General features: G+C 39.1%; 1 protein-coding gene and 1 pseudogene across 1 annotated transcript; both read right to left on the bottom strand.

Moving 5' to 3' along the window:
• Positions 1 to 1,476: 1,476 nt before the first annotated feature.
• LOC103126338 (olfactory receptor 734) lies at positions 1,477 to 2,584 on the bottom strand. Its single transcript, XM_007537241.2, has one exon. It carries the CDS (start codon positions 2,505 to 2,507, stop codon positions 1,548 to 1,550), a length of 960 nt encoding a protein of 319 aa, XP_007537303.1. The 5' UTR covers positions 2,508 to 2,584; the 3' UTR covers positions 1,477 to 1,547.
• A 16,722-nt stretch (positions 2,585 to 19,306) lies between these two features.
• On the bottom strand, positions 19,307 to 24,655 carry LOC103127195 (olfactory receptor 11G2-like; annotated as a pseudogene).
• Positions 24,656 to 26,064: the final 1,409 nt, after the last annotated feature.

Raw genomic sequence — 26,064 nt, 5'->3', positions numbered from 1 at the left:
AAAATTCAAAACACATAAAACACTCTTACCCTTTGATGGAGAGACTTCTACCCACACAGTTTTGGAATTTAGAAGTTAAGGTAAATAAACTTCTATGAACTCAAGTACTTTGAAAAAAATGTTCAATAACTGGGTTCTGAGTGTCAGGGGATAATAAATCATTCATTATTAAATAAGTCATTAATAGAATATGAGAACCAATTCATCTAGATGTCTAACAAAAGCAGCATCTGACTTATTTTTATTATGAATGTCAGAATTAGCAAACACACAAAATATATAAAAATGGTGAATGATTTAGTCATTTTTTCCCCTCCAGTGTTATTTCTGGAGCTTGGTAGCTGCACCACAAATCCATTGCTCCTGGCGGCCATCTTTTCCCATTTCTCTTGTTGGATAGGACAGAGAAATTGCGAGAGGAGGGGAAGACAGAGGGGGAGAGAAAGACAGACACCTGCAGACCTCCTTCACCACTTGAGAAGCGACCCCTTGTACGTGGGGATCCAGGAGCTCAAACCAGGACCCTTGCATAGGTCCTTGCACTATGTATGCTTAATCCAGTAGTCTCCTACCCGACCCCCTAGTAATCTTTTAAGAAAAGAAAAACCAAGAATCTCTTTCCTCCTTCTCTAACTCTGCAGGATGCCAATAGAGACTGGGTATAAAAGGCACTAGTTGGATAGAAGTTTCCTCCTGAAAGAAGAAAGATCTGTCATGTAGCAATCAAACTACACTCAGCTGTGAATCTGTAAAAATCTGTTTCTAGCATATGACAAAATCTTAGGTTCTGTCACCAATACTGTTGAGTGGCTAGCACCTGAAATACATGTTGAAACTGCTTATATAAATAAGTCTTCAGTTTCCATTATTAACTAGGTGGGAGGGGACAAAGGACAGAATAATCTACTATTTCCAGTCTCAGGAAGATGACCTACCAAGCACCATCCAGGTTAGGGGAAGCTGATCATATTCCTATGTAAACCACTTCTTCATAAAAAAAATTGTCCCTGAGATTGATTTTTACTTTTTTTCTTTTAATTTTTTAATTATCTTTATTTTATAGAGACATCCAGAAATAGAGAAGAGGGGGGAAGTAGAGAGGGATATGCATACATACATACATACATACATACATATACATATACATACACACACACACCTGCAGCACTGCTTCACCATTCATAAAGCTTTCCTCCTGCAGGTGGGGAACTCGGGTCCTTGCACATTGTAACATGTGCGCTCAACCAGGTCTTCTGCCACCTGGTCTTCTGTTTTTACCTTTCCTCAACAGTCTCCTCACAGCTAAAAATCTCTCCAGAACAATCATTCAATCAGTAATTAGCAAAACTTTCTTTTAGCAGATCACCATTATACCTTACATTTGAAAGGTGATCTGCCAGAAATGTCAGGAAGAATGTGAATAAATTTATTTCCACCTTAATTTCTTTATTTTCTAACATAATGGAGAAAGAGCAAGTGACAGCAGCAAATGTTTCCTACTTTAGGACAAGAGCCTCAGAAAGATTCCAGAATATGCCACTTACCTTTTACTTTTCTTGACATAAAATATATCTGCTGACCAACTTCCTCATGGCTGTTTTTATTTCCTTGTTTCGCAGTGTGTAGATGATGGGATTAAGTAAAGGGAATATCACAGTATGGAACACAGACACTATTTTATCTAGGGAAAAAGAGTCAAATGGGCGAGCATAAATATAGATGGATGGTCCAAACATGAGCACCACAATAGTGATGTGGGAGTAGCAGGTGGACATGGCCCGGTTAGTGCTCTCACCTGAGCCCGAGTGTTTCTTGAGCATGACCAGGAGAAAGGCATAAGACATGAGGAGAGCAATAAAACACACCACAGAAATAAGACCACTGCTAAAGATCATCACTAATTCCTCCGCAAAGGTATTGGCACAAGCAATGCGGACAACCTGTGTGATATCACAGAAGTAATTGTCTAGCTCATTTGGTCCACAGAAGGGAAGTCGAACAATGAGAGCCACCTGTATTATAGAATGAATGAAGCCCCCCATCCAGGAGACAGCCACAAGTATACAGCAGAGACGCCGATTCATGATCGTAGCATAATGGAGAGGGCGGCAGATGGCAGCGTAGCGGTCAAAGGCCATCACTGTGAGGAGGAACATCTCTGAAGCCCCCACAAAATGCAAGAAGAAGAGCTGTGCAATGCACCCACCAAAGGAAATGATCTTCCTTTCCACAAAGAAGTCTACGAGCATTTTAGGGGCTGTAATGGATGAGTACCAAATGTCCAGGAAGGCCAGATTAGCCAATAGGAAATACATGGGTGAGGTCAGATGGGAGTCAAGCCTGACAGTGAAAATAATAAGAATATTTACTGGAAGAATGAACAAGTAGAAGGAGAGGAATAAAACAAACAGGACTAGTTGAACCTCTCGTGCCTGGGATAAGCCAGTGAGGACAAATTCTGTCACCCGGGTATAATTTGCAACTTCCATTTCTTCACATTTTTTCATAATTTAGCTACGAAAGATAAAGAAATCATAATTACTTCAAGTAGCATTTAACTGGAGTGATACTACTGCTTTCAAAATCATCAAATAGATTAAAGTTATTAAGAGGTCTGACATGAGAGAGCAAGTCCTGATCTGAACATTAGGAACATTAGGAAGACTAAAACCATATGAAATTTATCAAATTTCTGAACTCAAAGCCTCAAATTGCTAATACTATTAATTTCTGTGTTTTATTATATTTGATAGGATGGAGAACTTGAGAGGAGAAGGGAGACAGAAAGGGAGAGAGACAGATACCTGAAGCACTGCTTCACTGCTCATGAAGCTTCCCCCTGCAGGTGGTGAACAGGAACTTGAACCCAGGTCCTTGCACATGGCTACATGTGCTCTCAACCAAGTATTCCACTGCCCAGCCCCCAATTCATGTATATATTTATGAAGCTCAGCAATGCAGTCTACCTTCTCTCAAACATCTATTTTAGAAAGCCTCTTCTGGGCTTAGTAAAATTTTAGACAGGTATTTAGACTGTATCCTGTTCTAAGTTGTTTTGTTGTCAAGAAATCTAGCCAACGTTCAACCTAGTTTAATATCAGGTGTGCTGATGAGGCAATATTTTAATTTTACTCTGTCAAAGATATTCCTGAGGTCTCATCTATAGTGAATCTACGTTTTTCTCTTTAACCAAAGTTTATACAGGCTAATCTTTGAAATATAAGAAAACCATATTATACAAAAATACCAAGAAATGACACTTATTTTATGACAATATCTTGTCACTCTTCTATCTTGCATTTTTCTCAGTGTTTCAGAAAGATATTGCACCAAAGTAAAAGACTCTGGGGTGGGTGGGTGGGTGGGGAGAATACAGGTCCAAAAAGGATGACAGAGGACCTAGTGGGAGTCATATTGTTATATGGAAAACTGGGGAATGATATGTATGTACAAACTATTTTATTTACTGTTGAATGTAAAACATTAATTATTTTTTCCAAAATATATTTTGACATTGTTTTATTTGGCTTTCTAATCAATATTACTACTTGTAAAAGTAAAGAATATTTTTATTAAAATAATAATAAAAACTAAAAGTGATCTAATTTTCTTCTGTTTTAAATGACATCACTGAAGAACAGTTTGGAATAATGTAGAAAGAGGGAATTTTTATTTTAACATATAGTTAAATAGAGTTATATGTAAATATACTGATTTTAATTTATATACTCATATCACATTCGAAATTTTTATAGAGAAAGGGAGAGAGGGTGGAAAGAGGGAGACACAGATACCAAAGCTCTATTTCACCATCTGTGATATACTCCAAATGTTCTGGTTCAAGCCCCCGGCTCCCCACCTGCAGGGGAGTCGCTTCACAGGCAGTGAAGCAGGTCTGCAGGTGTCTGTCTTTCTCTCCCCCTCTCTGTCTTCCCCTCCTCCCTCCATTTCTCTCTATCCTATCCAACAACGACATCAATAACAGCAATAATAACTACAACAATGAAACAACAAAAGGGAATAAATAAATATAAATATAAATATATATATATATATAAACAATAAAAATACTCCAAATGTTAAACATGCTGCTACCACATGATACCTGGACTCAGATCCATGACTGTGCTCTACCAGGTAAGCTATCACCCAGACCTGCAGCATGGCTTATTTCACCACTTCAAAAGTGTTTAATAGGGAGTCGGGTGGTAGCCCAGCAGGTTAAGTGCAGGTGGCAGCAAAGCGCAAGTACTGCTTCAGGGATCCTGGTTCGAGCCCCGGCTCCCCACCTGCAGGGGGGGTCACTTCACAAGTGGTGAAGCAGGTCTGCAAGGGTCTATCTTTCTCTCCCCCTCTCTGTCTTCCCCTTCTCTCCCCATTTCTCTCTGTCCTATCCAACAACAATGGCAGCAATAATAACTACAACAATAAAGCAACACAAGGGCAACAAAAGGGAATAAAAATAAATCTTTAAAAAAATTTTTTTAAAAAGTGTTAAAGAGATATACTTTTATACCTCAATGTCCATGAGAGACATAAAATTAATAACTAATAAATAACTTTCCTGATTTATTCCTCAGGGGGCAAAAATGTCCTGCTAACCTTTTTGGTAAATGTTTTTATTTTCTATTCTTCAGAATCATCAAGTTAAAAAAGGATATATTCTTGGGGTAAGTCAATCCAAAAGTCAAGCAGCCAATCTAAATTGGCTTCATCTAACCTTATTCCATAAGCCAAGAACATTAACCCAGTTATTAGATGTCTCCTACACACACACGCACACGCATACGCACACACATGCACACACACACAGAGCCATAGCCACTAACTCATGTTTCATTTCCTCTATAAAGAATAAATCAAGACATGTATTCCCTATATGACCAGAACCTGGCCTAAAATTTTATAAAGGCCTCAATTCTGACCTCCTACATTTGTATTTTAATGGACGCCAAAACAATCTCAGATGACATTGAAATTCTACTCCTAAATATACATAAAGTACATATACACTTATATATGATATACCTATATGTGCACTAGATGCCTTCAAAATATAAATACCCAAATATAAAACATAACTTCTATGAATTAAACATTTGTTAAATTAACAAATTTTAGGGAGCATATACTGTGTGATAACTGCTGTGAAGACAATGAATAAGACTTAGTTTCTGACTCATGGAATTATAATTTTAGAAATATAGCTAGACCCAGCTTCTATGAAGCCAACATCACTTTGATACCAAAAGCAGACAGGGACACAACCAAAAAAGAAAACTACAGACCAATATCTCTAATGAACATGGATGCTAAAATATTGAACAAAATTCTAGCCAACCGGGTACAGCAGTATATTAAAAAGATTATTCATCATGACCAAGTGGGGTTTATCCCAGGCATGCAAGGTTGGTTTAATATACGTAAATCAATCAATGTGATCCACCACATCAACAAAAGCAAGACCAAAAACCACATGGTCATATCAATAGATGCAGAGAAAGCCTTTGACAAAATACAACATGCCTTTATGATCAAAACACTACAAAAAATGGGAATAGATGGAAAATCCCTCAAGATAGTGGAATCTATATATAGCAAACCTACAGCCAACATCATGCTCAATGGTGAAAAACTGGAAGCATTTCCACTCAGATCAGGTACTAGACAGGGCTACCCACTATCACCATTACTATTCAACATAGTGTTGGAAGTTCTTGCCATAGCAATCAGGCAGGAGCAAGGAATTAAAGGCATATAGATTGGAAGAGAAGTCAAACTCTCCCTATTTGCAGATGACATGATAGTATACACAGAAAAACCTAAGGAATCCAGCAAGAAGCTTTTGGAAATCATCAGGCAATACAGTAAGGTGTCAGGCTACAAAATTAACATTCAAAAGCCAGTGGCATTCCTCTATGCAAACACTAAGTTAGAAGAAATTGAAATCCAGAAATCAATTCCTTTTATTATAGCAACAAAACAATAAAATATCTAGGAGTAAACCTAACCAAAGAAGTGAAAGACTTGTATACTGAAAATTAGGAGTCACTACTCAAGGAAATTGAAAAAGACACAAAGAAATGGAAAGATATTCCATGTTCATGGGTCAGTAGAATTAACATCATCAAAATGAATATACTACCCAGAGCCATCTACAAATTTAATGCTATTCCCATCAAGATCCCAACCACATTTTTCAGGAGAATAGAACAAATGCTACAAATGTTTATCTGGAGCCAGAAAAGACCTAGAATTGCCAAAACAATCTTGAGAAAAAAGAACAGAACCGGAGGCATCACACTCCCAGATCTCAAATTGTATTATAGGGCCATTGTCATCAAAACTGCTTGGTACTGGAACATGAATAGACACACTGACCAGTGGAATAGAATTGAGAGCCCAGAAGTGAGCCCCACACCTATGGACATCTAATCTTTGACAAAGGGGCCCAGACTATTCAATGGGGAAAGCAGAGTCCCTTCAACAAATGGTGTTGGAAACAATGGGTTGAAACATGCAGAAGAATGAAACTGAACCACTATATTTCACCAAATACAAAAGTAAATTCCAAGTGGATCAAGGACTTGGATGTTAGACCAGAAACTATCAGATACTTAGAGGAAAATATTGGCAGAACTTTTTTCCGCATACATTTTAAAGACATCTTCAATGAAATGAATCCAATTAAAAGAAGACTAAGGCAAGTATAAACCTATGGGACTACATCACATTAAAAAGCTTCTTCACAGCAAAAGAAACCACTACCCAAACCAAGAGACCCCTCACAGAATGAGAGATCTTTACATGCCATACATCAGACAAGAGTTTAATAACCAACATATATATATATATATATATAAAGAGCTTGCCAAACTCAACAACAAGACAACAAATAACCCCATCCAAAAATGGGGGGAGGACATGGACAGAATATTCACCACAGAAGAGATCCAAAAGGCCAAGAAACACATGAAAAAATGCTCCAAGTCTCTGATTGTCAGAGTAATGCAAATAAAGACAACAATGAGATAACACTTCACTCCTGTGAGAATGTCATACATCAGAAAAGGTAACAGCAGCAAATGCTGGAGAGGGTGTGGGGTCAAAGGAACCCTCCTACACTGCTGGTGGGAATATCAATTGATCCAACCTCTATGGAGAACAGTCTGGAGAACTCTCAGAAGGCTAGAAATGGACCTACCCTATGATCCTGCAATTCCCCTCCTGGGGATATATCCTAAGGAACCCAACACATCCATCCAAAAAGATCTGTGTACACATATGTTCTTGGCAGCACAATTTATAATAGCCAAAACCTGGAAGCAACCCAGGTGTCCAACAACAGATGAGTGGCTGAGCAAGTTGTGGTATATATACACAATGGAATACCACTCAGTTGTAAGAAATGGTGACTTCACTGTTTTCAGCCCATCTTGGATGGACCTTGAAAAATTCATGTTAAGTGAAATAAGTTAGAAATAGAAGGATGAATATGGGATGATCTTACTCTCAGGCAGAAGTTGGAAAACAAGATCAGAAGAAAATAAAAAAACACAAGTAGATCCTGAAATGGAATTGGCGTATTGCACCAAAGTAAAAGACTCTGGGGTGGGGAGAATACAGGTTCAAGAAGGATGACAGAGGACCTAGTGGGGGTTGTATTGTTATACGGGAAACTGGGGAATGTTATGCATGTACAAACTATTGTATTTACTGTTGAATGTAAAACATTAATTCCCCAATAAAGAAATTAAAAAAGAAATATAGCTAGACAATAAGTCAGTAAACAATAAGCAAAAAACTTCAAAATATACATACATAAAATTAACAATTTCTGCTATTGATGAGACAAGAAGGAGGGGACAGGAGTTGGTTTGTGCACCTGATTAAGCACACACATTACAGTGTGCAAGGACCCAGGTTCAAGCCCCTGTTCCCCACCTCCAGGGGAAAGCTTCACAAGTGGTGAAGCAGGGCTGCAGGTGTCTCTCTGCTTCTTTACTTCTCTTTCTCCCCTTCTCCTCTCAATTTCTCTCTGTCTCTATTGATAATAAATAAACAAAATACTTAAGAAAAAGATACAAGAGGAAATTAAAAGAGAAATATGACAGAGAATAAATGGTGATATATAGTGATGTGTGGCGATGACTTCTTTTTAGAAAAAAAGTCATTGAGTCAATAATACTTTTTAACTTTCACAAGAGAAGAAAAACATCTAGAAAATAGGAGCTGGGCAGTGGCACAGCCAGTTGAATGCACACATTACCAAGCTCAAAAAATGGGGTTCAAGCACATTGTCCCCACCTGCATGGGAAGTGGTGGAGCTTCATGAGTGGCAAAGCAGGGCTGCAGCTGTCTCTATTTATTCTCCATCTCTATCTTCCCCTCCCATCTCAATTTCTCTTTGTCCCATCAAGTGAAAAATTAAAAAAAAAAAGAAAAAATTGTAACTGGGAGAAATGAATTTGTACCGTAGGCACTGAACCTCAGTGGCAAACCTGGTGACAATAAAAAAAGGGGGGGGGGACATAGAGAATAGAAAATACAAAGACTAGGGAGTCGGGCTGTAGTGCAGCGGGTTAAGCGCAGGTGGCGCAAAGTGCAAGGACCTGTTTAAGGATCCCGGTTTTAGCCCTCAGCTCCCCACCTGTAGGGCAGTCGCTTCACAAGTGGTGAAGCAGGTCTGCAGGTGTCTCTCTTTCTCTCCCTCTCTCTGTCTTCCCCTCCCCTCTCCATTTCTCTCTGTCCTATCTAACAACAACGACATCATTGATGACTACAACAATAAAACAGCAAGGGCAACAAAAGGGAATAAATAAATAATAAAAAATATAAAAAAAATAAAAAAGAAAATACAAAGACTCTGGTAGGAAAGAATTTCTAGAAATTATAGGAGGTCTGTGACTAACTGAGGCTAAGACCATCATAACGAGACAGTCAGGTGATCAGAGAGGACCTGTGTTTCCTCCTCCTGCAGAACAGCAAACGTACACATTTTGAGATAGAACAACCTATCCATAAATAGACCTGGTACCCATATAAGCAAGCTTCCACAGCTGGTGATAAAAGATCAACACCCAGAAAATTAGGATACAGAGAAATACCTTCTTTAAAAGTAAGAAAGAAAACCCAACCTACAATAACAAGGTGCACTAGGAAAGAAATCTCTTTCTTGCAGAACTCTGATCCAGGGAGCAAGGTGATGTATTACACCTACTCACTGTACTCTGGTCCTACAAATATCCTTTAACTGCTCACTAAAGGGAGGCAAGAAGCTAGATACTATAAAAATTAATATTTGAAGAAATATAGCCATCAGTCAAAGAAAGAAAGAAAACAGTGCATGCTCTCATTTACATGCAGAATCTAAAAAATCCTGCTCCTCCTTAGCGACATCTAATGAATTCCCATCCTGTATTCAGTCTGAAGGGATGTAGTATCTAGAGGGTGACTATGAAGATACCTAGGAGCACAGAGAACCTCTCTATAGGTGAGTGAACTGCGAACTCTCCTCACGGGAACAAATGCTTCGGGGAAAACCAAGTTTCTGTGTACAAATTCCACCTTACTAACAATTCATATAGCGAGGCAAGCTCTCATTAACACAGGAAAGTAGTTATCTTGCCAGTTTTAGAAATTTAGTAAGATTATCACATAGATCCTGAGATAATAAAATATTGAATAACTCAGGAGATTCTGGGCTACATTGATGCAGAGACTTAAAATTTACTAGGTTAGTATTTTTATTTTTTATTTACTTATTTATTTATTCCCTTTAGTTGCCCTTGTTGTTTCTTTTTATTGTTGTAGTTACTATTGTTGTCATTGTTGGGTAAGACAGAAAGAAATGGAGAGAGGAGGGGAAGACAGAGAGGGGGAGAGAAAGATAAACACCTGCAGACCTGTTTCACTGCCTATGAAGCAAATCCCCTGCAGGTGGGGAGCTGGGGGCTTGAACTGGGATCCTTATGCCGGTCTTTTTGCTTTGTACCACCTGCGCTTAACCCACTGCGCTACTGCCCGACTCCCACTAGGTTAGTTTTTAAGATAAAACTGTGAGGAGCTAAGATGAGTGTCTTTTACTTTGGGCACAATTGGCATCTACATTCACATTTAATAATATCAAATAGAAGAGCTAAGTTGAAATTTGAGTGGCTGAGAAAATGGAAGAAACAGAAAGATTATATTGATGAATATGAAGAAAGCTGTAAAGGAGAGGAAATTATTCCTGCATTTCTTCTAAGCATAAAAAGAGACCATATTTGTAGGCTATATTTCTCTGGTGAGTATCTGTTTAAAAGGAAAAACAGCAAAATACTTTTTAAAAAGATATATCTATTTTATTTATTTTTTACCAGAGCACTGTTCAGCTCTGGCTTATGGTGGTGTGGGGCATTGGGCCTGGGACTTCAGAGCCTCAGGTATGAGAGACTCTTTGCATAACCATTATTATACCTACCCTTACCAAACAAAATATTTTTTATAAATTAAAGAGAAAATGCTTATTTATATTCAAGTGATGATCTATTAATAATACTTCTACAAAGAAGAAAGGAAGTTTGGCTTACAAATTACTGAAGCCGTGGGCTCTTTGGAAGACACCTAGAGTGGACTTCCTAGCTTCCGGCCACTTGAAGACCTCTAATTTCATCTGCTCTATTCCTACCTTTTGGCCTTGTTTATTAAACTATTTTTTCTGCTTTATATTTTACCACCTTTCAGTCACCAAGTTGCAGATGCTACCATGATGCCATCCTGACTTCCCTGGGCAGACAATCTCACCTCATCTCTCCAGAGCCTTACCCCACTAGGGAAAAATAGAAACAGGCTGGGGGGTGTGGATCAATCTGCCAATACCCATGGCCAGAAGAGCAGCAACTACAGAAGTCTGACCCTCCACCTTCTGCACCCCATAAAGAATTTTGGTCCATACTCTCAGAGGGATAAAGAATAGGGAAACTTCCAACAGAGGGAATGGGACACAGAACTCTGGTGGTGGGAACTTTATGAAATTTTACCACTGTTATTTTACAGCCTTGTTCATCATTATTAAATCACTAATACAAATTTTTAAAAATTTGGCTACCAAATATGAGTTAATAAAAGCATGATGGAAGCTTTGTGGCAGAACGTTAGCCTCACTGATCCACGGAGATAAAGGAAATGAGAATTGAGGACTAAATTTGGGAGTTAGGGGAACAGTATAAGTAAATGTGGTCCAGAGGTACTAATTTAAAACTAAAAGAGGGGAGTCGGGCTCTAGCGCAGTGGGTTAAGCGCAGGTAGCGCAAAGCACAAGGACCGGCATAAAGATCCCGGTTCGAACCCCGGCTCCCCACCTGCAGGGGAGTCGCATAAGGATCCCGGTTCGAACCCCGGCTCCCCACCTGCAGGGGAGTCGCTTCACAGGCGGTGAAGCAGGTCTGCAGGTGTCTATCTTTCTCTCCTCCTCTCTGTCTTCCCCTCCTCTCTCCATTTCTCTCTGTCCTATCCAACATCAATGACAACAACAATAATAACTACAACAATAAAACAACAAGGGCAACAAAAGGGAATAAATAAATAAAATAAAAAATATTTAAAAAAACTAATAGAGATATATGAAATGTGATTTTTAGAGAATTTTTAAAGTTTTTTTTGAACAGTTTATAAATCTCTGAATTTAAGCAACACATTACCAAATACACATTGGTTTACAGTGTAGTTTTTAACATATAGGCACAACCCTTGACTGGTATCTAGGAAACACATTAGACCCCAGTGTGCCTTCATCCTTTCCCTTCCCCTCCTTCCCCAGAATCTTTTATTTTTTCCTCCAGGATTATTATTGGGGCTCAGTGCGTACACTATTAATCCACTGCTCCTGGTGGCCATTTCTCTTCTTTCCTTTTCTTTTTAAATTGGATAGGATGGAGAGAGATTGAGAGAGAAGGGGGAGGTAGAGAGGGGGAGAGAAAGACAGACACCTGCAGACCTACTTCACTGCCTGTGAAGTGATCCACCTGCCGGTGGGGAGCTGAGGGCTCAAACCAAGATCCTTGAGTGGGTCCTTGTGCTTTGTACTATGTGTGCTTAACCCAGTTCATCACTGCCCAGCCCCTGAGCCCTTTTGTTTTGGTGTGCTACATCACACCCATTCCAGGTTTCACCTTATGTTTTCCATTACTGTTCTTTATTCTAAAGTTTTACATATAAGTGAGATTAGATTGAGGATGATAACCAAAATACACAATTCTTCTTCTTCTAGCGTTTGCCCTTCTTCCATAGCCAGTCAACAGGTCAGGTTGAAAGCTGTCAGGAGCTGCTTGTTGCTGGCTTTGAAAGTGACTGGGATCCATGTGGATTCAGTCGGCTAGGAAGGATCGTCAATTTCCCCAGTGAATGGGTACTCACGGGATGCACCACAAGAAGGTCGATCCAAAATACACAATGAACTCACCAAACTCAACAATAAAATGACAGAAACCCCACTGAATACTGTGGTAAGATATAGGCAGAATCTTCTCCAAAGAGGAGGTTCAAAGGGCCAACAGACACTTGAAAAAAATTGCTTAAAGTCACTGATGGTCAGGGAAATGCAAATAAAAACAAAAACAAGATATCACTTTACACCTGTAAGAATGTCACACATGAGAGCTTATGTGCACACGTATCCATAAACTACTGCAAAATATATACCTGAAAGCAGGACTACACTAGAGTTTACAGTTCCAGATGCCACCAGGATGCTGGCTAGGCTTCCCTGGATTGAAGACCCCACCAATGTGTCCTGGAGCTCAGCTTCCCCAGAGTCACACCCTACTAGGGAAAGAGAGAGGCAGACTGGGGGTATGGACCGACCAGTCAACGCCCATGTTCAGCGGGGAAGCAATTACAGAAGCCAGACCTTCTACCTTCTGCAACCCTCAACAACCCTGGGTCCATGCTCCCAGAGGGATAGAGAATGGGAAAGCTATCAGGGGAGGGGGTAGGTTATGGGGATTGGGTGTTGGGAATTGTGTGGAGTTGTACCCCTCCTACCTTATGCTTTTGTTCACTAATCCTTTCTTAAATAAAAAATTAAAAAAAAAAGAATGAAAAAAAAAATATATTAAAAAAAAAAAAAAAAGAATGTCACACATGGGCCAGGTGGTGGCGCACCTGGTTGAGTGCACATGTTACAATGTGCAAGGACCCAGTTCAATCCCCTGGTTGCCACCTGCAGGGGGAAAGCTTCACAAGTGGTGAAGCAGGGCTGCAGGTATCTCTCTGTCTCTCTCCCTCCCTATCATCCCCTTTCCTCTTGATTTCTACCTGTCTCTATCCAATAAATAAATAAAGATAATTAAAAAAATTAAAAGAAACTTAAAAACAAAAGAATGTCACACATTAGGAAAGACAGAAACACTAACTGTTGGAGAGGTTGTGGGGGGAAGGGACTCTCCTACAGTGCTGGTGGTAAGCTGGTCCAACCCCTATGGAAAACAGTCTAGAGATTCATCAGAACTCTAGGGAATAATTTATCCCAATATGATATATGTTAAGAGTACATCATTAAATTATTTTTACGATGGTCAAATCATATAAATAATCACCATTTCGAAGACTTTCTTTTTTATTATCACATTCTTTATAAATATTGCATAGACATAGACATAATACTACACTTTTTAAGTTTTTTAAAAAACTTATTTATTTATTCCTTTTTGTTGCCCTTATTGTTTTATTGTTGTAGTTATTATTGTTGTTATTATTGATGTCATTGTTGTTGGATTGGACAGATAGAAATCGAGAGAGGAGGGGAAGACAGAAAGGGGGAGAGAAAGATAGACACCTGCAGACTGGCTTCAATGCTTGTGAAGTGACTCCCCTGCAGGTGGGGAGCCAGGGGCTCGAACCCGGATCCTTGAGGTGATCCTTACTCCACCTGTGCTTAACCCGCTGCTCTACTGCCCAACTCCCCCACATATTTTAAGTTTTTCTGAAAAATCTTCATATAGAATTGAAGCTTTAAAGAATTTTAACTTGAGTATACTCCAGTTCAAAATTTATTCACATTATTGTAACTATTAAGACTATATCACAAGCCATAAAGTAAGTCTTACCTACATATTGTTCTGATGTCTGAGCTCCAGTACAAAAAGATCCTCAATGTTTTTTTAAAATACATTTTAAGTAAATAAATAGATAACTTGGTGGGAAATTATCAAATACTTCCAAATAGAATTGACTTATTAATTTATTTGGTATTTCCTGATTGTTTCATGATTTCTGATATTCCCTTCTCTTCTTTTTAAAATACCTATTTTACCTATGCTGTCCATATTAATTTCAAGTTAGACTGTCACATTTTTTATCTTTTTATTGGGGAGTTAATGGTTTACAGTGAAGTTGGTGAGGCTTTTTGTTCTTTACATTACTTCCAAAGTTATTGCTACTACCAACTCCAGCACCTTCTTTCATCCTCCCAGTGTCCATCCTGAAGACCATTATAGCTGACTTCATTTCAGAAGTGAAATTATATTAAGTTTTGGATGATTAATTTAATACTTGAAACTATCCAAAGACCCACAAATTAGAACAACTTTCTTGGCCTGAGGTTGACTAAGAATGGTTCATATAGTATACATGAGAGCATAAACATGTCTTCTTCTCAATGCCCTATTTTATTTTGTTTTGGATATAAAACAAAAGAACTAGGACTAGTTTGTCCACTCTTTACTGAAGACTATCTGTTCATTACCACTCTACCACTATTCTCACATTGTTTCACATTGTTGTTCTCATCATTACATCCATCCCATTATCTCAGAGATAGAGTGTTTGATTTAAGTATTATCATAACATTTTCAACACTGTTTTTTTTTTTTTTTTTCACCTACCAGTTACTAGTATCAGACCTGGTGCAGTCAGAAGCTTTAGAATGGTCAGAAGGTGTCTCTTCCCCCACCCACAATATAAAATCTGTGTTTTCTATATTTTGATATATATTAGTTCCTTCCCTGATGTAACAATGAGCCAACCACCACCAGGGGTTGTAACTAAAAAAATCTCTAGAGTACAGGGAAGTCAGCCAGAAATCAAAACACCAAGGGAATAATTTAAAAGTTGATGTGTACTTTATCCAAGGAATGTAGAAACAACATCTGAATTGCCCAGATCAAGTAAAGAAAAATGTTTATTCTCCTGTGTTAAGGTATGTGTTCTGCTGTATGACATACCCTCTAGAGTAGGATGTGGATTTCTAATTCTACTGTATAAAAATATTAAATCACTTATTGATGGTGGATCCTTAGGAAAAATGGAAGTCTGTCCAAGAAGCTTCAGTGACATACTCTGTTAGCATTTGGTACTTATACAGAAATCTATCCAAATCCAATAGTAATATTATTTCAGTTACTTAAATGGTTTGCTTTTTTTTTTATTATCCATAGACTAGAAAGATTAAGAGCACGTAGCACTGCTATGTACCAAACTGAGAAAACAATGTTACATACACATTACAATGTGTGTGTATTAATCATGTTAATATTTTAATCATATTTCGCTGTTTACTTGCTTAATTATTATCCAAACTGTTTTCTTTCTTTCTTTCTTTCTTTTTTCCCTCCAGGGTTATTGCTGGACTCATTGCCTGCACCATGAATCCACCCCTCCTGGAGGCCATTTTTTCCCCCTTTTTGTTGCCCTTGTTGTAGCCTCGTTGTGGTTATTATTATTGCCATTGTTGATGTTGTTCGTTGTTGGATAGGACAGAGAGAAATGGAGAGAGGAGGGGAAGACAGAGAGGGGGAGAGAAAGATAGATACCTGCAGACCTGCTTCACCACCTGTGAAGCGACTCCCCTGCAGGTGGGGAGACGGGGCTCGAACCGGCATCCTTACGCAAGTCCCTGCGCTTTGCGCCACATGCGCTTAACCCACTGCGCCTCTGCCCGTCCCCCACCAAACTGTTTTCTATAAGAGCTTCACCAGTTTATATTCTTATCAAGAGTGTAACGATGCTCCTTTACTGGTTGACTTCCAGAGGCATGGCTATGGAGTAGCAACAGCAATGCTTTGCTTCCCACTGTCAACTAAGAAAAACAATGAAAATCACCTGAAAACTCAAAAACTATGACCAAGTTATTTCCAAAAACTCATCAAGCCACAGGTGAGTATAGACATGTGCGGCTCATGGACAAAATGGGGGTGAGGGAGAGATTCCCAGGACTAAAAGGCCATACTAAGGAACAGCTGGTGTCAGACCAGGAGTTTGGCAGCTCAAGCTCACCACTTCCAGGTCTGAGTTAAAGAAACAATTGTTAGAGAGGAAGAAAGAAAGAAAGAAAGACAGAAAGAAAGAAAGACAGAAAGAAAGAAAGAAAGAAAGGAAGAAAGAAAGGAAGAAAGAGAAATAGAGAAAGAAAGAAAGAAAGAAAGAGAAAGGAAGGAAAGAGAAAGAAATGAAATCACCTAAGCCACAGATAAGTATAGCTACATGTGGCTTGTGGAGGGAAAGAGGGTGAATGAATGATTCCCAGGACTAAAAACTGGTGCTCAGAGAAGACAGGTGCCAAGTAAGATTGGCAGCTGAGACATATCACTTCTTTTTTTTATTTAATTTTTTATTTATAAAAAGAAAACATTGACTAAACCATAGGATAAGAGGGGTACAACTCCACACAATTCCCACCACCAGAACTCGGTATCCCACCCCCTCCCCTGATAGCTTTCCTATTCTCTATCCCTCTGGGAGTATGGACCCCAGGTCATTGTGGGATGCAGAAGGTGGAAGGTCTGGCTTCTGAAATTGCTTCCCAGCTGAACATGGGCATTGATAGATCGATCCATACTCCCAGCTTGTCTTTCACTTTCCCTATTGGTGAAGGGCTCTGGGGAATGGGGACTCCAGAACACATTGGTGGAGTTGTCTGTCCAGGGAAGTCTGGTTGGCATCATGGTAGCATCTGGAACCTGGTGGCTGAAGAGAGTTATCATATAAAGCCAAACAAGTTGTTGACCAATTATGGACCTAAAGGCTGGAATAGTGCAGATGAAGAGTTGGGGGGGGTCCTCCATTTTGTAGATAGCTAGTAGGCATATTTTAGTTATATTCCAAAGGGCCTGTGGCTACACTAGTGTTTTTGTTGTTGTTGTTGTTTGTTTGTTTTTTTGCCTGAGCCTGAAATCTTATATGCAGGTGGATCCTAATTATTGTCCTACTTATTGATTTATTCGAGGTCTAGGCCCATCATGTCTGTTTGGGAATCTCAGGACTCCCCAAATAGGGCCCCAGCTGATGGGGTGGCCTGATAGTGACTAAAGAGTCATCGTTAAAGTAGAGACATATCACTTCTAGGTTCAAATTTTAGCACAAAAAGACTGTTAAAAAGAAAAAAAATACCTAAAAGCTCACCAATTTACAACCGTGACTTCTTGAGTGTCTATTGCTATTGCGCCACAGAGGCTGGAAGAGCAACAGGAAGGCCCTGTATTGACATCAAGGGCACAGAACTGGCCCAGTGACTCAGGATAAAATCTCCTCTGCCCCACCAAGATACACAAACAGGGAAATCAAACACCTTAGCCACAGCACCTCCTGCTGGCACAACAACACAATCCACACTAAGTGAGGAAACAGAAATAAACAGACAGCAATGACAGAAACCCCAAATGACCAGACAGAGACAGAACTAGAAAAAATGAGAGGTATAGAATTCAGAAAACATATTATGAAATCGATTCAAGAAACTAAAGATTTAAGAACTCAGCAATCATTTTACCAAAGAATCACAAACTCAGAAAGAAAGAAAGAAAGAAAGAGAAAGAGAAGAAAAAAAAAAGAAAAGAAAAGAAAAAGGAAAAGAAAAAACCTCCAAATAGAAACAGAACTTCAGGGCCTAAAGGACACTTTGAATGTAGTTCAGGCTGAGGTAGGAGGCCTCCAGAGTAGACTTAACCAGGTGGAGGAGAGAATATGCATAGTAGAAGACACATTCTGTGAATTTAAAACTCTTGGAGAGGAAAGGTTTAGGAAAAAAATGAAACACTTCTCAATGAAATAGCAGACTCTATCAGAAAAACGAACATCAGAGTTATTTGGATCCCTGGGGAAGAAGAGAGAAGAAAGAGTAGAGAACATATTCAAAGAATTTTTTTTCCGTTTTGTCTCCAGGGTTATTTCTGAGACTCGGTGCCTGCACTACAAATTCACTGCTCCTGGAGGCCATTTTTTTTCCATTTTGTTGCCCTTGTTGTTACTGTTATTATTGCCATTGTTGTTGTTGTTGGATAGGACAGAGATAAATCGAGAGAGGAGAGGAAGACAAAGAGGGGTAGAGAAAGATAGACACCTGCAGACCTGCTTCACAGCACGTGAAGTGACCCCCCTGTAGGTGGGGAGCCAGGGTTCAAACCGGGATTCTTACGCTGATCCTTGGGCTTTGCACCATGTGTGTTTAACCCGCTGCACTACTGCCTGGCACCCTCAAAGAAATTTTAAGAGGAAAATTTCCATACGTGAACAGTGTTTAAAATATAGAAATCCAAGGAGGTGAATGCACACCTAAATTATTGAATCCAAAACTACACACACCAAGACACATCATTGTAAAACTATCCAAAACCAAAAACAAGAAAAAATAATGCAAGCTGCTAGGGAAGAAAGAAAGTCACACACAAAAGCAGAACCATCAGGCTTTCATCATATTTCTCATCACACACTCTAGAGGCAAGGAGGAAATAGAACAACTTAAATTTACTAGCTAAAAGATTCAGAAACACACTTCCAAAAGAAATACAAACAGAAGCTCTGGGTGACATTATTGAAAATCAGCTCTCAGCAGTTACAAGTATATAACACACACATGGGTTGTTATCAATTATACTTCAGTATAGATGGAAATTAAAATTAAAAAGAATTTTTGTCTTGCAGAGAACATCTGCCATCATGCATAAGGATTTGAGTTCAAGCCCTGAGTCCCCACCTGCAGGAGGGAAGCTTCATGAGTGATGAAGCAATGTTTCATACATCTCTCTTGCTTTCTATCCCCCTAGTCTCATTCTCTCTCTCTCTCTCCCTCTCCCTCCCCCCCCTTCTCCAGGGTTATTGCTGAGGCTTGCTGCTGGCACTATGAATCTGCCACTCCCAATGACCATTTTTTCTCTCTTTTTCTTTTTTTCTCTATTTTATTCTATAAAAAAAGAAAAATTTCAAGGGGAGAAGGGGATAGACAGGGAGAGAAAGATAGAGACCTGCAGACTTGTTTCACTGCTCATGAAACTTCCCTGGGGCAGACAAATATATCACTCACATCGCTTGAGATATGGAATCTGGCTCTCATTCATGTTTTATGAGCACCCCTTTCAATCCTGAAGATTTTCCTCAGAGCAGTCTTTATCTCCTTATTTCTGAGGCTATATATTAGAGGATTGCAAAGAGGTGTTATCACAGAATAGAACAACGTGATGATTTTTTGCTTTTTTACTGGGTGTCTTGATCCAGGGCTGACATACATCACCATAACAGAACCAAAAAACAACAACACCACAGTCAGATGAGAAGCACAAGTGGAGAAAGCCTTGCGTTTGCTTGCTGCTGCCGAGGGGCATCCGTAGCACAGACAGAATTACTAGAGCATAGGAACAAAGAACAAAGAGAAAGGTGCCGATCATGAATATAATGTTGAGAGTAGAGTAAACGAGCTGAGTGATGGTGTCTTCAGAACAGGACAGCATCATCAAAGGAACAGGATCACACATAAAATGGTCGATGATGTTTGGGCCACAGAAGAGTAAACATGAAATGAGAATAACAGGGGTGATGAAGAGGATGAAACCACTTGACCATCCCAAGATGATGAGACCGGTGTACATCTGCTTAGTCATGATGTGTGGTTAGTGCAGAGGACGGCAGATGGCAAGGTACCTATCAAAAGCCATGATGCAGTGATAGAAGCCCTCATCACACCCAAAAGAGAAGAAGAAATAGAACTGGGCAAAACAGTTCACAAAAGAGATGGATTTGCTTGAGGACAGGAAGTTGGCTAACATTTTAGGAACGGTTGTGGTGACATAGCATATTTCCAGGAGGGAGAAATTCCCCAGGAAAATGTACATGGGGGTGTGAAGGCGCCGGTCCCACCGTACTGCACAGGCAATGGCTGCATTCCCTGTCAGGGTCAAGGTGAATGTGACTGAGAAGAGCCCAAAGTAGACAAGCTGCATTTCTGGACTGGAGGGAAAGCCCAGAAGGATGAAATGACTAACAGACATGGTGGCTTCTTTGTTCGATGCATTCATTTATCTGGAATATATGGAAATGACACTGGTGTATGTTGACACTTCCTGAAAACACCAAATTCCTTTTTAAAATTAATAAACAGCCTTGCTTAAGAAACAAAACTGTGGCTTTCATGATGCAGATTCACCAACACACATATATTTAATAAGTAACAAAAATTAAAAAGAGGAAAATTTAAAATGGGATGTATTTTTACCTTGCTAAGAAAATTAGTCTAGGGGCTTGGTAGTGCTGCACCTGGTTGACTTTGCACATTACAGTGCAGTGCACAGGGACCCACTAAAGCTCCTGGGTCTCCACCTGTAGGGTGAAGCTTCATGACAGTGAAACAGTGCTGCAGGTATCTCTCTCCCCATCTCCTTCTTCTCTCTCAGTTTTTCTCTATCTCTATAAAAAAATAAATACACACACACACACATATATATATACTATATATATATATATATATATATATATGAAAATTGGGCTAGATTCTGGGAATGTACACTTTTGTGATTCTGAGAAGTTGTCTACATTCAATCTATTTTTCATGTTTACCTGAACATTTATACATTTATACATTTATGAGCATGTGAAGTTCTTTGAACTGCTCTATAAAGAACCTATTGCCTTATGATTTGTAACTTATATGAAACATACTAAGTCAAGATATATAAAAGGGGGGATAATTATGTATAAATGTGGACAGATACTTGTAGAGAGGGTGGCTGGCCCATGCCTACAACTTTTGGGGAACTGTAGTGGACTGCAGTGGGGAGACTGAAGATTCAGAACTCTGGTGGTGGGAATGGTGTGGATTTACATCCTTGTTGACATGTAATTCTGTAAAATAAAAAAAGAAAAAAAAGAAAAACCTAAAGAATCCAACAGAGGGGCCAGGCAGTAGCGCTCCAGGTTAAGCACACATAGTGTGAAGGGCAGGGGACCATACAAGCAGGTCTGCAGGTATCTGTCTTTCTCTCCCCCTCTCTGTCTTCCCCTTCCTCTCTCAGTTTCTCTCTGTCCTATCCTACAACAACAACAGTAGGAACAACAGCAGTTGCAACAACAATGGGAAAATAATGGCCACCAGGAGCAGTGGATTTGTAGTGCAGGCACTGAGCCCCAGCAATAACCATGGAGGAAAAAAGAGAGAAAAAAAGAAAACTTCTGAACTTCTGGAAATTACTAGGCAATATAGCAAGGTGTCAGGCTATAAAGTTAAAATGCAGAAAAACAGTGACATTCCTTTATGTAAACACTAAATCAGAAGAAGAAGATATCCAGAAAACACTCCCATTCACTATATCATCAAAATAATAAAATACCTAGAAATAAACCTAACCAAAGAAGTGAAAGACCTGTATAACAAAAACTGTGAGTCACTATTCAAGGAAATAGAAAATGATACAAAGAAGTGGAAAGATATCTCATGCGCATGGATTGGAAGATTAACATCATCAAAATGAACATTCTACCCAGAGTCATATACAAATAAAATGTGATCTTCCTATTTGAGTGGCTAGGGTAGTATCCCTCAGTCAGAGCATGTGGTTAGTCAGTACTTTTATTATTTGGATAACACCTCTATTTGGGGGCTGGCAAAATAGCTCACTTGTATAGTATACTGCTTTGCCATGTGTACAGCCCAGGTTCAAGCCTGGTCCTCCACTGCATTGAAGCATCAAAGCTGTGATTTCTTTTATTTCCTATCTAATTCTCTATTTATGTCTGAAAACAAGCAGACAAACAATTATCTAAATAAACACATAAATAAATCCAAACAAACAGACCTATTCTTGAAGGACTATTATTTCCACAGGTTCTCATTGTTCCCGGGATTGTATAAAAAAGATCATGTTAAAGTCAACCATCTAAATTTCTGGGTCTGTGCATAGTCTAAAAAAGAGTTTCCTAAATGATTTTAAAGAGAAAATCTTTGGTGGAGAATTAATTTTGCTAATATATTGTCTATTTATTTAAATATTTTAATGTATTGCCTCTTTGTTCTTTAGAGATTTGTGACCTATTTACTCAGAACCTTACTCTCAGTCATCTTAGTTACTTTATTTTCTTGGAGATCATTGACATAGGATTTGTTTCAAATAATTATCAATACTTACTTTTTTTGTTTTCTGAATATTTCCTGGAGATTAAAACTGACCCATGCTGTAATTTAGAGGAAATCCTGTAGGGAAATGCAATAAAAATAATAACAAATAACTTAGACATGCTGAGAGTTTAAAGAAGACAAATCAATTTACATAAAGTTAGGGCTCATTTGTATGTGGGAACTGAGCGGGACAAAATGGATAGAAGTGGAGGTGATTAAGCTAAGAGACATAAGAGGTGAGAGACAGCCATTGTATTCTTTCACTAAAGTGTAGTATAAATAGCTAAAGCAGATGAACTTGCAGGAAAAAATAGTAATCATTTTTTTTTAGTCTTCATGAAATCTATTATTATTACCAGAGGGAAGGAGTGGAAGCATAAGAAATTTAGGTATACTCATGGAATCCTTGGACTTCCACCAAGATATAATGGGCCTAGACCTCTCCCTCTCTCCACCATCATTGGTCATTTCTTTCTTTTTTAGAATTTCTTTACTGGAAGATTAATGGTTTACAGTCAACATTAAAATACAGTAGTTTGTACATGTATAACATTTCCACATAGCAATACAACCCCCACTAGGTCCTCCTCTGGTCACTGGTCACTTTTATCAGGAACATCATCATAAGCCCTCTTGTGGGCTTTCACAGAACCTTGCTCTCCCTTTAGAGCAGCAAGGGTAGGGACTGCCTTATTCTCCGAAGAGAGGCTGGGTCAAAGTACTCTGCCACTTGAGGAAGACTGGTCCTAAAATGAGTGCAGCCTAGAATATTCCTAGCTGCGTCCATGGACTGGAAGCTCAGATTAACAAGGACTCAGAGATTATACAGTTTCCTGTGTTAAATATGAATAAATGTAGGCCGTAGGTCAGATCAATGGGGTTAACAGTTAATGGTAATTATATAACGTTCTCATATTTGGGAGCTACTCTCTGCCCTAATCCAGGGTTCTTCCTCAACTTCTGTTTATGAGTGGGATCATCCCAGACTCATCTTTATCTTTCTGATTTAGCTCACTTAACATAATTCCTTCTAGTTCCATCCAAGATGGGTCAGAGAAGTTGGGCTCATTGTTCTTAATAGCTGCATAGTACTCCATTGTGTATATATACCACAACTTTCTCGGCCACTCATCTGTTGTTGGGCACCTGGGTCTAATCCAGATTTCTAATCCTATCCTCAATTCTGACACAATCCTCCCAGATTGTACTTTTAGTCCACATGCATGTTAGCTATTGGGCTCAGGCAAAAATTAGTAACATCATGAGTCCCTTGGAATAAAATAGACTAAAACAGACTTCCTAGCTTCTTCCCACACAAAGACCCCCTAGTTTCATTCCTTTGTTCCTATCTTCAGGTTTCTCTTTATTGAACAATTTGTTTTATATTTTACTACTATTCAGCCACCAAGTTGTTGAAACTATGATGACACCACCCTGAACTCTCCTGGCAGATGACCTTGATGTTGTGTCCCAGAACCTCACCTCACCATATCCTCCACCTCACCAGGGAAAGAATAGAAACAGGCTGGGAGACAATAACTTGGGTCCACCTGCATATCAGATGTCAGGCTCAGAAAAAACAAAAACAAACAAATAAAAAACTTGTATAGTCATGGGCCCTTTGGAATATAACTAAAATAGGCCTACTAACTATCTACAAAATGGAGACCCCAAAGCTTCATCAGCAATATTCCAGCCTTTAGGTTCATGATTAGTCAACAATTTGTTTGGATTTATATGTTAACTCCTCTTTCAACCACCAGGTTCCAGATGCTACCGTGATGTCAGCCAGACTTCCCTGGGCAGACAACCCCACCAATATGTCTTGGAGTTCCACTTCTCCAGAGCTCCACCCCATTAGGCAGGAGAGTCTCTTTGCAGAACCAGTGCTGTGTCCCCAGTCAACACCCTACTAGGGAAAGAGAGAGATAGGCTAGGAGTATGGGTCGACTTGTCAAAGCCCATGTTCAGCTGGGAAGCAATTACAGAAGCCAGACCTTCCACCTTCTGCACCACATAATGACCCTGGGTCCATACTCCCAGAGGGATAAAGAATAGGAAAGCTCTCAGGAGAGGGGATGGGATACAGAGTTCTGGTGGTGGGAATTGTGTGGAGTTGTACCTCTCTTATCCTATGGTTTTTGTCAGTGTTTCCTTTTTATAAATAAAAAATATAAAAAAGAAAAAGAAAAACAGGCTGTGAGTATGGGTCGATCTGCCAACATCCATGTCTAGTGTAAAAGCAATTACAGAAGCCAGACCTTCCACCATGTGCACCCATAAATAATTTTCGTCCATGTCCCTAGAGTGGGATATAGAGAAGCTTCCAATGAAAGTGATGGCACAGGGAACTCTGGTGGTGGGAACTGTGTAGAATTGTACCCCTGTTATCTTACAATCTTGTTAATCATTATTAAATCACTAATAAAAAAGTTTTAAAAAAGAACTTCAGGTATGGTGAATTATACACACATATAGACTGGTGTGAAACTATACCCTTGAAATAGCATAGTTTTATAAAGCAATGTTAAACCTTTGATAGTAAAAATATTTAAAATAAATAACCACTGAAAAAATATAGTGCAACTGAAAGGCTGTACATAAACATGGGAGAACAGATGTCAGTTGCACAAGACATTTGCCATCTTTCTTCTCTTCACCTAGCAAATAAAATCATCAGTATAAATCATTTTCCAGTACTTTATCAGTTAATATGTATTTCCACTTAAAATCCTTAGAACATATATATTTACCTCTTTTTATCTTTCAAAGGGACATACAGATTAAATGAGAAATATTTGTTAGAATGCAGAGGAAGAAAATATTTATGATTTTGGGTTTTTTAATTAAATTTCAATCTCATAACTTGTTTTCTCAAAGACAAGGAGGAAATGCTTTATACTAAGTCTATTTGCAAAACAATGAGTATACGTAATTTATGATAATCACTTGACACTTACTTGGATGATTGTTGAGAAGATCAGAAGTAAAAGAAACTGCTACTCCTACTCGATGGGGCCAAAGACATGTGAGAAACTTCCCAGACGTTGGTTGGATAAACCCGTCTGTAGTCTCTGAGAAACTGCAGTAAGGGACTCTGAAAGACATCTTTCCAAACTGTGTTAAAAGTGAATCACAAAAGAAGGTGCGGTGAAGAGGAGGGTGGCCATTAGGCTTCCTGGTGCAACAGGGGTGGGGGGGTGGAGGGGTGGAACACAGTCTTCTGGTGGTGGGAGTGGTGTTTATGTACATTCCTATTAAAGTGTAAACATATAAACCACTATTTAATTAATATGAGTGGGAAAATTGATCATATGTCTAGAACTTCTTAAAACACAGACTGAGTCTTTTTAATACATAGGCTGAGTCTTTGATATGTTGTCTCTCCCAAAAACCTAGACCAGGGAGAACAGAAGCAACCGGTAGCACAGCTATATACAAGATGCTGGGTATTATACCCCAAACCCTAACAAAGGGACTTTCCAAAGTTAACCCAATCACCAAATAATGTGATGATAACAATAACTATCCATTGTCTTCTTGAACCCTAAGACAACAGGAACCTCACATTCCCACTATAGAGCCTATATTTCCCCCAGTTCTGGAACCTTAGGGTGGGGCCCACTTTCCTACATGCTGCTCTCAATTCAAATCAAATAATATTGCATCCGCGGATCGCAACTTAATCAATGCAACAAGTGCCACCA

Source organism: Erinaceus europaeus, chromosome 16 (assembly GCF_950295315.1).
Source record: "Erinaceus europaeus chromosome 16, mEriEur2.1, whole genome shotgun sequence".
Lineage (NCBI taxonomy): Eukaryota > Metazoa > Chordata > Mammalia > Eulipotyphla > Erinaceidae > Erinaceus > Erinaceus europaeus.
Note: the sequence above shows the minus strand (reverse complement) of the source record. Positions and strands in the feature narration are given on the sequence as shown.

Bases quoted from the DNA above. Each gene is read 5' to 3' on its own strand.
- LOC103126338 (XM_007537241.2), bottom strand. From the start codon at position 2,507: ATGAAAAAATGTGAAGAAATGGAAGTTGCAAATTATACCCGGGTGACA.